The sequence below is a fragment of the Perna viridis genome, chromosome 11 (assembly GCF_037379345.1).
Source record: "Perna viridis isolate PV_CMFRI_1.1 ecotype Kerala chromosome 11, ASM3737934v1, whole genome shotgun sequence".
NCBI lineage: Eukaryota > Metazoa > Mollusca > Bivalvia > Mytilida > Mytilidae > Perna > Perna viridis.
Genome location: NC_142455.1, coordinates 10575251 through 10592667, shown reverse-complemented (window position 1 = coordinate 10592667; position 17417 = coordinate 10575251). Strand labels below are relative to the sequence as shown.

General features: G+C 31.8%; 1 protein-coding gene and 1 long non-coding RNA gene across 3 annotated transcripts in view; one reads left to right on the top strand and one right to left on the bottom strand.

Annotated features, from left to right (window-relative positions):
* Window positions 1-17417, top strand: part of LOC148602947 (uncharacterized) — a 50822-nt gene that overhangs the window by 17806 nt on the left and 15599 nt on the right. The window contains exon 2 of the long non-coding RNA XR_015916403.1: window positions 3893-3998. This is a non-coding gene — a long non-coding RNA (uncharacterized LOC148602947). The remainder of the gene's footprint in view (window positions 1-3892; window positions 3999-17417) is intronic.
* The window catches only part of LOC148602946 (uncharacterized), a 54848-nt gene continuing 44411 nt past the window's right edge, over window positions 6981-17417 (bottom strand). For both annotated transcript variants that reach the window (XM_088551912.1, XM_088551913.1), the window contains exons 9-10: window positions 12987-13067; window positions 6981-12565 (exon numbers count right to left, since the gene is read on the bottom strand). In XM_088551912.1, coding sequence (XP_088408038.1) covers window positions 11039-12565; window positions 12987-13067 — 1608 coding nt within the window. In that variant the 3' untranslated portion in view covers window positions 6981-11038. The remainder of the gene's footprint in view (window positions 12566-12986; window positions 13068-17417) is intronic.

The following is a 17417-nucleotide window of genomic DNA, read 5'->3' as shown; positions in this document are numbered from 1 at the left end:
AAGGCTCTTTTCAATATAATTTTATCTCAAATTTTCATTAAATTTATACATTCTCACTAATAAATTTATAAATTAACATAAGATGAAAAAGAATGTCCCTAACCTTACATGTAAACAAAACCTACAAATGCAGGGTCCAGAAATATAGTTTACAAAAACGGGATTGGGATTCATTTCCCTCCAAGAAAAATAACTAAAGAATGGGTTCTATAAAGTCTCTAATCTTATATGTGAACAAAACAAAGCAGTTCTGAGTCCAGAAATATAGTTTACAAAAACGGGGTGGGGATTCCTCCCCCAAAAGATAAATGAGTAAAAAATGGGTTCTATATGCTTATTTATAAATAATAACACATTCGTTTTGAGTGATTTCCAATGATTTTCATTGAAAAAAATCCACTCTGAGAATTAAAAAAAATTTAAATACAAAATTATAACTATTTGCAAAACTGTCAATTTCTGAAGGGACTGGCCACACGGGGACTTTTGGACCCGCCTTTGACAACAAATGTATATTTCAGACCAAGGGTTTACGGACTTTCAAAGAAGATAAATCCCTTATGGGAAATGTGATGCTACATACACTGTACGAAACAAAATATGGTATGTAATGGATATCTGGGACCTTATCCAAATTACATTGTGACTAAAGTAATTTCAAGAATAAAATATTCTAAATATAATTTCTAAATAAAATCTTGAATCTTGAATCTTGAGTAATTTCTCGGACAGATTAACTTATATACGCTAAACTCATAGATATCTTTACACAAGTAGAAAATAGTTCGAACTTCTAATAAAATATTGTATTATTTAAATTCTGTTGAATAATTTTTCTCTCATTTTAATTTTTTATATTCAAGGTGTAGTTGAAATGTAAATAAAATTTCTTTTCAAGAGAACTACTACATATTTTCATGTATATCTATAAGATGTGTAAGAAGAACTATTTTCTTTTGAATTCAAATTACGAATTCATTCACATACATTTTCTTTTAAGATATTTAAAAAATGCAATTTCATAACATGGTCGTTTTTGAATTATTACTAAAGCATTTCCATTTATGAAATTTGATTTGAAAAGTTTTCAATCGTCGAACATATTTCTCTTTTCGTTAGAAAAAAAAAAGATCTAATGGTGAAGTTGGTTAGTTTAAACACATGTTATTTATTAATATCAAACAGATGTACGAAATAGATTAATCAAAGTTTGACAAACAGGATTCAGTGAAGTTGGTTATGTCAGAAATTCAGGAAATTTATTTTTTATTTCATTTTCTTTGTTAAAAATTAATACTTTTAATTCGAATGAATAAAATACAGATTTTCATGAATTAGATAAGAAATAAACATTTTTCAAAGTTATTTCAAACGCCGAAAACCTATAATATATTTAACTTGAAGACTGTGTTATCTTTTCCTTGAAAAGTACGTAATGACAGATCCTGATTCTACATTGTAGCATAGCATGAAAAGAATTCCAGGTACATGTATTCATGCATGCTACCTAAATATCCATATTAGTACTATGAAATTCTATATTTACAAATAAACCGGAAGAAAAAATATGCGAATAATCATAGAATACTATTTTAAAGTTCCAATTCCGTACCAAGGATTTCTTTTTACAAGACATTTTAGTATAAACTATTTACAAATATCTACATGGTGTATATGCTTTGATGCTGGATCTAAAGAAAGAAATTACAAACGATGCTATTCATTTAAAAAAGGGGGAGGGGGTGTCTTTGCACTAGAACCTTCTTAGTGCTAAAATGTCGTTGTGTGAACAGATTTCAACTATATTTCTTAGGGATACAACCTATTTCAGGAATGCGTTAACTATAGTCTATTTCAGGACTATATATATATTTCACAAAAGTTTGGATTACATCGTGTTTATTCAAATTACATATACATTGTACAGATCCGAATTCTTTTTTTTAGTTTTGATTATGAACTCAGATTATTGCCATATGTAAAACAACATAGTACTTCGTCGTTGAAAAAAATATTTTAGTCATTTACAAGAGATTCAAAAGGTATTCCTTTTTTATTAATTTGAAAGCCTTTATAACTGCCAAAAATAAAAACCAAAAAATGGAAAAAAAACAAGCAAACAAACAAACAAAAGGCAAAAAAACAAAAACAAAAAAACAAAAACAACAAAAAAACAAAAAACAAAAAAAAAGACGGGATTTATTTTAAATTTTAATATTCACGTCTAGAAAGTTAATGTGGAGAAAAGGGGTTTTGGTGAATTTTTGGTGTATTACAGTTTCTGAAAGCGAAACATTACTTAAATCTTTAAATCTTTTCATTCCCTCCAAATTATGAAAAAGTAACCCAAACTTCTCTATTAAGTCATAAATTTCAAACGGAAGGCACCAATATTGCTAAAAATTGTATAATGGCCACTTTATAAAAAGAGTCCCGATATATTGTGAAAATGAGGCTCACGTTGGTATTGGTTCGCCAGAGACCCACTTTGGTCAGTATATTAAAGTTTTTCTAATCCAATACTAATATTGTGATTTAATTTTTGGTATTTATCTGTCTGCATTGTGAATTGTTGGTATTTTATCCATATAGATGTAAGTAATTTCAAAAAGGCGATGAAAATAAAAACTCTTTGCTTTTTGAATGGAGAGGGTCAAGGATCAAATGGTTTCGTTTGATATTTTCAAAACTTAAATTTTATTGGAAGAATTTGAATGATGGCTATTTTGTCGTTCTGGATTTGAAAAGGGACTTTATCATAACATATTGTTTGCAACCCATGGCCTAAAAAATATCAAACGGTTTTCTTTGCGGGTTCGAACTCAATTGTCTCCTACCATCAACGAAAAAAAAAAACAACAACATCACAAGAATATCTTTATTAAAGGATATCTTGTATGATAAACTTTTAACAGAAGAACCCCTTTTATTTTTCAATTCAAGTAAAGAAACGAGAAAAGTACAAGATCAGGAAATGTAAAATTTAATTGCAAAAAACCAATCTCGTGGATAAATACCGCGGAAATCCGCAAATCGGTCGTCGAACTATAGTTGTTATGAATTAGATTGTAAAAGCTATTTTAATTTTCCCTTCAGCTATTAGTTCATTTTGACGTAGTGTATACTGTATTAATAAGAATGCATAACGGATCACTATTCGCATTTAATTTACATACCCTTTCGGAACCTCTCACCTTTGATAATACGTATCGATCGGCTGCCGACTGTGGCGAGGTTAAACGGTCAAATTATGACCGAGACGTGTTTTGTGTTTGACCTGACATAGGAAAAGGTCATTATTTAGCACTTAAATAATGTAAATTCGATGTATTGAGGAATCGATCGGATATTTAAAGCAGCACTACAAGGCACTGAATGAGGATCACGTCTGCACATATTTGTGTGCGTTGAATTTATTTTCAGTTTATTAATAAAACAGAACATCTTCCTAAATTACGGGCAGGCAATGATTGACATAAAAGATAAGAACACTCTAAGGGTTGAAGCCTTCTTGTAAACTGTCATAAAAAGAGCTGTTAATGGAAAAAGGAAACGAGTCTGACAAATACAGCAAATCACGTTCATTAAATAATTCAGGTGGACAGAATAAAACCCTTTGAGTACACAATGATTGATTGATTGACCGTACAATTAGTGAAAGCTGATTTTTTTCTGCTTTTCCATAACACAGACATGATAAAATTCAGAATGATTTACCTATATAATAATGTTATTTTAGGGGTGGGGTGCATTTCATTTTCTAATGAGATGTTTGGTTGAATCCGACGTCTTACCCTGGAATTGATTTGTTGTTGTATTTTTTTTTAAATTTTTTGTTACATGGCCAATTGCATAATTTGATTATAAAAATGTAATGATTTCTCTCTTGTAGATATTCCTTCGATGTTTCAAACTCATCAAACGCATGCAGAAATTCAATCTGCGTTTCTAGACTTAAGAAGAGTAAAGAAGATATCCTTGCTTATATTGTCTTGAACGTAAGTTTTACAGTTTCATATTAGCGAGTTTCCACACCTATAAACCTTTCCGAACCAAACAGCTGAACACTTTGATGGGCAAAACGTGTGGTATTATTTCTGTAGTTCAGTCCATTCACATTGGAACTTGTACAGGCGCAACATGTACACTATTCTTTTTAAAGATATTTTTTCTAATACATGTATAGGGACTTCAGTTTTGCCCGCCTAACTCTCATATATAAGCTTTGCATTATGTTGCATTTGAGACTTTATTATTACATTAAGATTGGTTTGATTCAAATATTCATGATACTTGATAAACCCATCCGGCCCGTAACCTGAAATTACATGTAAGAGGGTTTTTTTTTTTTTTTTTTTTTTTTTTTTTTTTGGGGGGGGGTAGATTTTGGCAAGATAAAATTGACTTTAATAGTATTAAGACAAGCTTCAGTTTAGCTAGTTTTTAACTGGTTTTAACATTCTTTTGCTCCAGGGGGTGGGGGTGTGGTAATCCACTGACCAAACATGACAAGGGTTCTGCACATTCCTCTTTAGTGGTATGAACTTTCAAACAGTCCTTGTTATGACAGGGTATCAAGTCACGTCGACTCTCTTGATATCGGTTTCCGCCATGTTAAACTAGGACATTCACCGTGTCTCAAGCCTAGCCGTCTAAAGTACTTATACGAGGAAACATAAATTTTACATAAAACAGCTATAAAAACGCATACTGAAATGTTAATAAGTTTTTGCGTGATTGATGTATTTTTGTTCAAGTAATATATTATGATATGCATTTTGTAAAATGTCTGTGGCAGACGGAACAAGGTGTCCAATACCTATACACAGAATAAATAAAAAGCTGAACTATTTCCTGCAATAACAGTTTGTAAAATTCATCTGTGACTATGTTGTAATGTCCTCACATAAAGAAACTAATACATTATCATGTCTTAAGAAATGAAAACAATAAACTGAAGAAATAAAATAAAATTGTCATACGTGTGCTACTGTATTGAGAGAAGTCCATTTTTTAAGTTTTTCACTCGTATGTTTTCGATAAAACACAGTATGTTTAGATTCTCTATGGATAACTATTTTAAAATCTCAAATACAACACTATTTTCAAGCTCTGAACAGCGTCAGACATTCGAAATTCACTCTAGACGCTGCAGCCAACCCTCTTAGACAATGCAGGAATCTTGCAAAGTCGAGAAAAAATAAATGATTCTACGCGACGTTATCCGATTGTCAAACGACGTTTGATTTGAATAATGTCCGAGAATTTCTAAAAGCTTGTCTGCAGCGGTTAGTAAGAGAGGCCACGAACTTTTGCCGCTACGCGGAGTTTGCACTATTGCATCACCCGGTATATCGAACATTGTACGTTTGGTTTTAGGATTTTTCATCGAAAAAATAAGAAACTATGTCACCTGTAAGTTTTAAGCGTGGACAATTTTTATTGAAGATTGATAGAAAATTAAAAAAAAATAGTTAATTTTCAAGTTGCCTGATTTGACTGTGTAGCAAAATAAAATACGTTCACTTTTGAAATTATGCAAAAAATATTATTGTAATATTTGTAAATCATACACTCTAAGCAGCATTCCTCCCAAATAGATTGGCACTGTATCTCAAGACCATTATTGCATATGACATCAGATCCAAACATCAGGCCAGTTTACACAGTTGTTAGATCGTCGAAACTGAAAAACGCACAATCCCCGGTTAAGAATGGACATAGACTAATGTACAACTGTACTACGAATAGACCCTCAGTTAGAATTCCCGTTACTTTCTAGAGTGGCATATCGACGAAATATGAAATGTTTAATCATGCCGATATTCGCTCATTTTTATAATCATTTTAAAAAAGAAAACAGTAACGTACCTTGATCATATGTATAAATTACATTGTGTTGTCGTCGACAGACAACTGCTTTATCGGGACATGTTGTAATATTTTATTTTTGTATATTCGAACTTAATCGAATAAACTAAAATATCAACCCCGATTTTGTTGCAGTAAACATTATAAATTAGCTACAGAAAAGATTTTTTTTAAAACTATGAATGGTAGGATTTATTCAAATATTTACTACATCCCTTGTCGAATGCGTGGAATAATCGATCGGCATGTACTCTGTATTGATAGATCTGCAAGAACCATCTTTATTACTGTGATTAGTTCAGTGCTAAAACATCTTATTACGAACTATTTTAATAAAGTTTCTCGTTGAAACCTTAAATTATGACAGCTTTTCTCTGATTAAGAAAGCTTATCAGCAACAGCCAATACAGACCAATTAATTCCATGGCATTGTCAACTTGTCTTCTGATTAACGATCGATATTCACCGATATGTTCCGAATTTGTCCTACATCAATTTCTAGGTCACGTGCTTAGAAAGCGCGGGTCAATACTCTGTTTCCGCATCTTTACTCATTTGCTATTCCAAAGATATCTGCCGATTCCAAGACGTTTTATACAGTGTTTAATTTATCGGAGAAATAGAGAAACATATTGAAGATTAGATGAAATGCAAATGCTTCAAAGAAATAGATACGAGGATGTATTTAAGCAAAAATGTTTGCTCCTTGATTTGTAAACGATTCGATCAAATTTGTAATATCAAGCGATTCTCCCTTAATAGGAACATTGTTCTCACATGTTTTATATTTTGACGAATTTGTATAATTCTTTCTATTTTTGTTTTGCTCATAATATATGGCTTATGCATATTAATTTTTTTTTAATTCGTTGTATTTACATGTAAACATTCAGATTAGAGGTATTGAGAAATATCTACGAGACAACAGTATAAACGATACAACACCACAAAATACACACGTGAGACGCTCCAAGGTAATCATATATAGCTAGTCAAATCAGTGAACAATGACCAAAGAAAGAAAACAAAGCCGGAACCAACAAACACACTTCTTTTCCAATGCGTCCTCAGTCCAGTCGAGGTTTGCAAATAAAAACAAACAATTTATCGATATTAAACAGGACTTAAACATTTTATTTCTACAACAACGGACAAAACAGATTGTATTACATACAATCACAAGGAAATAAAATACATAATTAGTGGTATCCTTCTCAAGGATTTAAAGTCAATAAATTAAAAAAGAAGTTAAATTATAATAAACCATTACCATTTGTTGCCACAAATGATTGTAAAATTTGTGAAAATCAATAGACATTTTCATGTTTTGGCAATTATGAATTAAGTTAAAGTTGTACATCAAAAGAATTCAGCAAGTTGAAACATTTCGATATTAATAAATGATTTCCTATGCATGCATACTAAAATAAAAATAGGTAAACTGCTGAAATTACATGATAAATAAGTACAGTGTAAAAACAAATAAGCACTATTTAATTCAATCAAGAGTCCTTTATACTGTCTCAAGATTCTATATGAAATAAAGACTTTGACTTACTCAAGGATCTCCTACAAAATTTGGAGCATCAAAACTACTCGGTCATTTTCAGGAAGGAGTAATTCTGCGCACAAGCGGAATTGTTACACGGTAGCATCAGTGCTACGCAATTTTCGGAGCATCTTAGATGTAAAACATTTGTGGCAACAAATGATATAACTAAGACTCTTTTACAATAAACTATGAGATGAAAATATAAACACATTTACATTTTTGTATTTGATGATAAGTCCATGATTATAAAACAAGAGACGAAAATTACCCACAAAGTGTCTGAACTATCGGTAATAAAGTGTCATGCAATTTGTTCCTGAAGTTTGAGATTTGTTATGAAAAAAGGGACCGACGGGGACACGTCAGAACATTATTTCCTACTCGACGTTTTAAAAAAATTGATAAAAATATTTTGCCCTTTCTTAAAAGTTAAACGCAAAAAAAAACATGTTTCTCTCTGTCTTGTTAAAACACGGATCAGGTTCTTTGTTTCATTCCAATCCGTCCTGCATAGTTATACAAGCCGGAAACTGCGCAGTTGGAAGCGCAACACGAAAACGCTTCCCTTTTTGCGTAATTACTTACAGACAACATTTATTGCAATACAGAATATCTTTTGTGTTTACATTAAAAGTATAGCAATTAAGTTTAACTTTTAAAAAATGAATATTTGTGGATAGGTCAAAACATGCAATATTTCAATAAAATCAAGAACCACTAAAATAAAATGCATCAACAAAATACCCCCTTCAAAGTAAAAAAAAATATGAAGACCATTTAAAAAGACAGAAATATTATAGTAATATCTTTTTAAAACAAAACAGCACTATTTCTATATAAACAATATAAAATCTGAGAAACACCGTAAAAATCTGAAAAAAAACACCATTTCAAAGATCCATAAAACTAAAGAGCCTGTGGTTTAAATAAAAACAATATATACCTCTATTATAAAGATAGCAGTGATTAACCGTTGTTCCCATTGAAAACATTTTCGATCATTCACACTGTGAAATAAATCCAGTAATTTCACTGTCGGACTTTTTCCCGCCAAAACGTCACAGCAGGAATATCAATCCGCAGTTCACAAAATTTAAAATTCATGTTGAAAATAGGACTGGATTTGGAGGAAATTTATATAATCGATTGGTTATCATGAATAACCTATATATGATTACTCGTGCATAGAACGCATAAAGATTTAACTCGTGTGCGGAACAAGTTCCGCAAACTCGTTAAATCTAGGAGTTCTTTATCATATTTTGGTGACCTTTCCAATGAATTATCCTATTATTAAATTATGTTACTGTATCTGAAATATCGTGGTTTCAATATGAATTGCACGTAGAGAACACAAATGACTATCATATTCAATCGAATCTTAAAATAATTTTAAAGACATTTTATATTTTGCTAATTTTCAAAAAAATACATGTACACTGTCCACATTTTTTTCGAAGTTCCTACACATTACAAGTTTTTCTACATAAATTTCCAAAGTGTGTCGGGAAATCTTTAATATACAAAAATGACTACACTTGCTCCAAGTCACATTCTAAAAATCAAATTTTCTACTGCAAGAAGACTAATCTGCTCTATAAAAGCAGCAATTTTCACATAATCTTTATATGAAAATGGACATAATAAAGGTGAAAAAAATAGACTACAAACCAAACCTTACACTAAAGTATATTCTTGCATCTCTGACCATGGAAGAAAAGCTTTGCATATTAAATAAAGAGGTATTAAAAAAATGTCAATTCCAAAACTTCACATATGAAATATTTAGTGTCACTAACAGCTTTCTTTTCTGTTCGAAAAATAATAATAAAAAAGGATGTGAGATTTTAGATTCAATAAACAATAGACTGTGAATATAATATTGTTATAAAGTATATGGTGATCACAGGCTGTCAAACCTTTTGGCAAAAATATTGGGTTAATTTTAGAGCTTAATGTTCGAAATTTTAGGGTTAATTTAGGGCCAAACTTAGGAATGTACATAACATTGACAATATCTTCGACTTCTGTTTCATGTCTTTTGTAAATTCCCGACAGAAGAGCACCTGATTACCTGCGATGAAGAAAACATTTATAGACAATTAGGATGCACTCTCTTAAATACAAAATAAGCAGTCATTGAAGCAAGAACTACATGTATAATTTTCGAAACTCCTAAGACAGCAGTGAAGTAACATGAAAATTTATGAATTCACAAGGAAAGTAAGGGTTCTTTTAGGAGATTTGAATTTCAAGGTTTCCAGATTTTAAGGAATTTTAGCCCCCCCCCCCCAAAAAAAAAATGGAATTTTAGGAATTTTTGGGCCACTAGATAGTCTGTGATCATGATAAACGTAGCCGCAATTTACATACATGTTCTCATTTCAAAATATCAAATATGAGTTTAAACACTTTTTTTCCTAGTTCACCATTTCACTTATTTAATAAAATCTTCATATATAATAAGTATGTAATTTCAGAAAAAATAAACTCTTATTATACAATTATCGTTTGTAAAATATATTTTTTAATAACAAATGAAAAGACATTATAACATAACTCGGAAGAGATTTCTAATTAAATACAACCTTCCTACGTAAGTTTTAGAAAAGTTAAACCCACTACTTCCTAGTGCATATGCACCAATGATGTCATTTACCCATAAGTTGAAAAACACGATATTTCCCTTTATCATACTAGTATTTAAAAAAAAAAACCTGTGACTGGGTGTACAACTTAGTACTGGAACATTTAACTTCAATCATTGATTTCGTAAATCCATAAAAGCCAGAGTCAATTGTACTTAGCTTCATGTTAAAAAAATATACTGATCAATGCATTTACATGCACATTGTACTTAGTTTTTAATTTAAATTATTCAGATGACACCAAACTAAAGTGTTAAAAAAATGAAAAAAAAAATACGTGATATTAGTGTGAAAGAGAAACACGAAGATTTTTGTACGCGAAATTTTAAGCATATACACAGCAGAAAACGTCAACAGTATACGTTTGATTATATAGCATCGAACGAAAATTAAATCTGAACAGTATTTCCATTTACAATCAATAAACAAAAGCAAGTCTCACGTGCAGTTATTCCCATGGCAACGCTCCAAGGTAACCATCCAATGCAACGATGGGATGCTGCAGCAAAACAATACTAAATCCTTCTCTACTTATTTAAATGTTTTTTCGACACAAACTATCTAACGCATGTTTTGTTTTCTAACTCTTGAGTTCATCATTTTTAACACAGTTGATTTCAATTCTCATTCGACTTTAAATAAATCACCGAATCATTTAAAATTCAAGTTTCAATTTTCATATCCACTTTTGCAGTTTCCACCTACACAAATCCTTCACATATCACTTTCCATGCAAAACGACAAAGAAAACATATCTATTTAGTCGCAACTGTACTGGAATGCAATTCGATCTCGTTTACAATCACAGTTTTTTTTTATCTATACATAAATATAAAGAAAATCTCTCTAGTCATATTCCTACATTTTAACTCAAATATCCTGTTATCACCAGCTCAAGTCTGTACAGCAAACATCATTTCTTTTCAGATCTCTTTATCACTTACTTTGTATTAGTGCCGTAACCATATCAGTTCAAACTGACGGGTTCAGATTTCACATGCTGCAATTTACGTGATGTAACGGGTGTATCATCGTCGTCCGTAAATGCATACTTATCGATCTCGCCATTTTTGTTCTTATCGGGTATTCCGTTTGTCTTTTTCTCTTCTGACGATTTTGGCTTTTCGACCACTTCGCTAGGTTTCTTCTTCATGCTTAGATCTTGAGGTATATCGTTTCCGTAATCTTGAATATGCGCCCTATAAGGGAAGATATTGATCCCTTGTCCATGCGCAAATGGAACATAATACGGTCTTTCCGGTACCTGCAGAAGCTTCCGGGCTTTATCGGCAGAAGAAAATGAGGGTGATATTGGACTGACGGGAGATTTGGCAATATATGGAACACTAACGGATCTAGCAATTTGATGATTGTCCCTCCCATTTTTGTAGGATACTGATTTACTTGTAGAGTCAGCACTATATTTAACTTTTTTGGCATCGGATGATGTGGTACTATCAATGATCGATCTTTTTTCACCATTCTGTTTCTCATGATTCAGGTTAATGAACTTGCCATTGCTACTATTAGCACTTATTGCTGACTTGTTCCCATTTGAACTAACAATCCTATTCTGAATTGCGGATTTGTTGTGCGTAAAAGTTAAACCCGGCGGCCGTGGTACGGTCACAGTTTTAGAGACATTTTCGTATTGTTTTGGTTGAGGGACAGACAATGGGGGTTCGGGTACCCTCACGGGTAAGCTAAGAATCTTATCCTTAGGTTTAGATAAATCATTTAGTCTCTTTCCTTCTTTTTCTCTAGACTTTAATCCATACAATAAAGATCTAGAAGGACTTGGCACGTTGATTGTAGGAGGGCAAGATGACGACAGTTCTGTCTTTTTTGGTAAGTCCATTCTTTTAGTCTTTTCCTTTTCTACTTCTTTCACATCTTTGATTGAAGACTGTGGCTGAACAGGGCTTAAAGTACTAGAAACGTGTGATTTTGGTTCTTTGTTTGTACTAGACACGACCGCCTTTTCTTCTTTATGGGTACTAGTCACATGTGGTTTTGAGTCATTTTGCAAAACTGACACTGGCGGCTTATGTTCCTTTTGAGTACTAGATGTTTGTGGTTCGATTTCCTTTTGCGTACTAGATACTTGTGCTCTCATATCCTTTGTAGTATTGTCTGTTACAGTTATCAAGGAACAAGTCATTTTGTCCTCCTTTTTCGATTGAGGTTGTTCTGAACTGATAGGTACAACCCCAGTTTTGCTCATGGATTCAGTTTTCGCTATACTTTTTTCAGTATGTGACTCGGGTTTTATAATACTGTTTTCAGTGTTTTCGGTTCTACTTTGGTTTTCCATTTTATTTACGGACATTGATTTTACTGACTGTTCTGTGTTTTCAGTCTTCTGAGAATTGCATGGCATTTCAACAATGCTCGTGTCCTTTGAAATTTCCGATGATACTGTTGACGAGGCACTTCGCTTAAGTTTCTTTGCAGGATTGGTATATACAGTGTAGAAGAGACGTAACGGCCCTTTCTAGAAAAATGCGAAGAAAGAATTACTCATTTATGCATATAACAAATGCCCTCTTGGAAAAAGTAATAGTAAAAAATACCCTGCAATATATCTATTGAGGACTAATTCAGCTAACCTTTTATAATGTTAAATTAAATGCACTAATAATTCATGGGACCCCTCTCCGACATATATTCCGTATCTAAAACATGCTATCTTGATTGTTTCAATCAATTTCACGATAGAAGTTCTTTGATTAATTTTCATTATGAATTGCAAAAAAACATAATATTCCCTTGTATTTAGTGAACAATGCTTTATAAGGAATTTGCTTGATTATTTGTTGAACTATGTTGGTTTCTGTGAGAATTTGCCAATTGGAACTTACACAATATAACAATTAAAACAATTCATTTTAATTGGATCGCCTATGGTTACATACCCTTCGCCATGCATAGATATATGCAATATCAATTAAAGTAAAGTGTTCCATCAAGGCCTCGTCTGAGTGATACACATCAATCTAAAATTAGAAAAAAATCGATAAAAAATAGAAAACAGCAACTCGATTATGCAGACATAATTAGAGACGGAAATTCGTCTTTGTTAAATCAATTGGATTTTTAAACAACAGTGCTCTACTATCGTGAATATAAATGCAATATATTTTACCGTGAGTGACTATATAAATATAGATAATTTAGATATTTTACGTTTGAATATTAATATTTGTACGTGTATCAACTGGAACTGAATGTTCTAATATCCCGCGGCAGATATTTTATGCATTACAGGACAATAACGATTACCAATCGAACAGACCCTGCTTTGTTTTAGTCTGATACGCTGCACTGGATCTTTATTGTTCTAGATCATTGAGTCAAGCATAGCCACTAGAATAGCCACTATCCAGCGATACTATCCACTTTTCGGACAAATTTTTTCGGCATATTATTCTTTGCAGCACGTTTACAGTTGTCAATTTTGTTTCAATATCATTATCTTGAAACACTTATACATCACATCGATAAATATAACTGGCACTTTTGAAATTAGTAACGCTTCCAGGGTCGGATCCAGACACTTTGAAAAGGAGGGGTGCTAGCCGGAATTCCTCAGAAATAAGGCGGGGTGCTAGGACATTATTTGCCATTCTTTGTCAATTTAACACCAGAAAATGCTAAATTTTCCAATAAAAAGGGGTCCACAACCTAACATACATATACAGAGTACCATCGATATGAAATATCTCTTTTAAAGGTACATTTATCAATATTAATTGTACACTACCGTAATAAAATGGTAGAGTAAACCATATTTACATCAAGATGACCAAATGCATAAAGGGCGCGATATTTATGCAATCACATGCTTTTAACATATTTACATGTATCTTCAATGTTTGAAGGATGAAAGAAATTTCCATTCACATTCGGACATTGCATCAGTAACGCAGAAACAGTGTGTAAGGAAACAGTCTAAATAGTGTAATCTCTTGCATCAATATGTAAGTCAGTCACTTTAGTTAAAACATTGTATTATGGTTATGATTTTGTATTTGGGCCATTGTTGTTACTCATAGTTTCTTAATCAAATGCATTTAGACACGCTTATCTCCAAAAATAAATATCTCTTTTTAAATTTGTATAGATCGACATGTTGAAAATGACTTACAAGAAAATGCCAAAGAAAATCCCCCCAAAAAATGCATAATCTTAAAACTTAAATATTATGAAAAAGTAAGACATGCACTTCCTTCGTCTTTATACCGCTAATTTCTAACCCTCTTCAGATAATTATTCATCTTTATTTATTTAAAATTTTTACGGTCCGAATAAACTAAAGCTTTGCGCGTTTTTCCTTAAATTAATTTTCGAATACTTTCTGAGGGAAGTACGTGCGAGGAATTTGATCTTTAATTGTTTGTCAATAATAACTGTATGGTTGGTGATTGGTCTATATGTGAATGCTTTGCCAATATGTGCAAACCAACTAGTTAAGTGGTATGTGAAGCGTTTTTAAATGAATTTGAGAAGAAAATAACAAAAAGATTAGTAAGGATTAAACAAAGAATAAGCAGTATGAATGGTAGTCCCACAGGGTTGTAGTTACTCTTGTAGCTACGTTTGACGCCCAAATTGTGATCGGAGAGCACGACATAAAGTAAGTTCCCTGTTGCAAATAAAATATGATTCAATTGATCCTGATTTCGTTACATTTGAAAGTATAAAAAGAGCCAAAATAACAATACAAAATGCATATTTGTGCTGTTGTAAATTTTACACCCTGCAATGACAACTTTAGCATGTTTTAAACGTTGTGTTAGATTTTTAACATCCTTTAGATGTTAGATCTATTCACAAGAGGAAAAATAAGGGAATACTACAAGTCTTTCCGATTTATTGCAAGATGTGAATTGATTGAGTATATCTGGTCAACATTCATCTATATTATCGAGAATTGGTCCAAAATTATATCGTACAAGCAATTAAAAGTAACTGAAGATGGCCTTTCAACATTTCAAAGCTTTATAGGCCATCTTAGCACATACGTAATGATCTTTGCCCTTACTGACTTGCTAGTATTACTCTTCAGAAATAAATGTTTAAAACATTAACTTCATATAAATAGTACACGGACAATGTCGGCATATCATATCATAAAATGAACTTTTTTCTTAAATTCAATACTGGTCATAAAATAGATGTCGCCGTTTTCAGCAGAAGCAATTCTCGCCAATCTGATCACCATAATTTTATTCATTAATAAACACTGTATGATGGTTCATTTTTGAAAGCAAAATATCAGCAATCTGTTAGATGTATTTTCTTAAATTTTTCGGCATGAATGTATTTCACAGGAGAGGACAAAAAAAATCGGTTTGGTGAGAATTACTTGCTGATTAGAACTACTCCTTGACCAGTATTTTTTTTCTATTTTAACAGTATTATTCATTTTTATACCAACAAATACAGAATAGAAATATTTGAAACATTTAATAACACCTTTATGAATATGCTGCTAACGTGCTTACAAATAATAAAACTTAAGGCAAATGCTGCAAAATTATCAAGTGAAAGTGTTAATACATTAAACACTATCAAAATTATTTCAAGGAAATTCTGTATCATAAACATATAATTATTGTTCTCATGAGAGTCATGTTTTGTTCTTCACGTGAAATTCACATGAAATTAATGTGATTTCTACTTGAAATTCAATTAACATGAACTTCATGAGCCTGTCACATAGTTTATCTGTTCAATTCGGGTAAAAATCAGGTCAATTCTTGTGAATTAAATTTGCCTGTGTAAAAATAATACAAAATTTACGAAAAGTAAGAAGTTAAGACACTAAACTCCTATCATACGACGTATAATGAAATCTTTTTAAGTCAAGGGACGGTTCCCTTAACTTGAGGTAACTTCGATAAGACCACCCAAAATTAATATTGAATGTTATTTTGAAAGTAATTCGAGATTATTATTATGCATTATTAATTGCATTATTGAATTATCATATAGCGATACCAAAAAAAAAACCCAAAAAAAAACCAAAAAAAGGGCAGTAAAATTAATACTACATAGCAAAGAATGACTTAAGTGTCAGTATTTGTAAGTATCAGGAAAAATAAGAAAAGTCAGAAACGTATGTCAAAACCTACCGATCTCACGATGTAATACCACACAAGGATTTCACCTCTATTTGTAAAGATCCTTATTTGCTCTCTGCATCACTGGCTTTGCTCAGAAATTTTCCAACAGAATGTTAGATAAATTAGGTTTTTGACAGAGTTATCTGACCTTGAGATGTTCATTTTCAGTGCATTTCAATGAAATTATAACTCAATGGTGCAGTATGATATGGAAAATCTTGTCTTTTTTCATTGATTCTGATGGCAAAAAAAGTCAAATTACATTATCAAAATGGTGTTTTTTTTTCATACCATGTTTCACCTAATGCCTGATTCTTACAGAGATATACACTTAGGATCTACAATTCCCAATCAACTGATAAGAAGAAGCCCGGATTTGTACTCGAAAGTGATAAAGAACACGAAAAATGTCAAAAGATGATCGAAGTGTCAACTTTAGTCGAACCCCGGCGTTGTAGTCGAAAGTGATTTAGGACAAGAAAAATGTCATAAGATGATCAAAGTGTCCACCTTAGTCCTATAAAATGTAGAAAACATGATTAATAAACATAATGAAAATGTAAACGAAATGGTGTTGATTAACTGAGTAAAACATCGAACATTTACAAAATATTGATAAAATATTAGTGACTATAACAACTCATGGAAAGTGCTTGATCTTATTAAAGTATTCATTTTAAATATGCATTCATATTCATATTAAGTGATAATACTTTTTGCATGTATTCATTTTACAATGCAATCGTCAGGAAAATCACAAAGAAATTGTGTAGACCGAGTTTTGGCTATGAAAGGAGACCTGTTCAGGTGTTCTAAAACATGACCAAATGTGAAACATGATCTACGTTATGACCCTTTCGATAAGACAACTTGGGACTATGATTCAAATATAGATGACACTTAGACTCATCTTTAACTTAGCAGACTGCAGACTTTCGTTGTCAGAACTCATATTATATATATACTCTCTCTCTCTCTCTATAACGCAAAGATACGTAATTAAATTTTGGAGTTTTGTTTCTGACCAGATAAGTCTCCACAACATCGCTAAATCATTATACTATATCTTTTTAAAATGATACAAATATCCCTTCTTTTCGCCATCTTAATCATCTTTACCGCAAGACATGATTGAACTGTGAGTATTGCCGTAATATGAAAAATATACCGGCAATTTCCAAAGACAACTATTTTTCAAATCGGGTCTGACGTCATTCA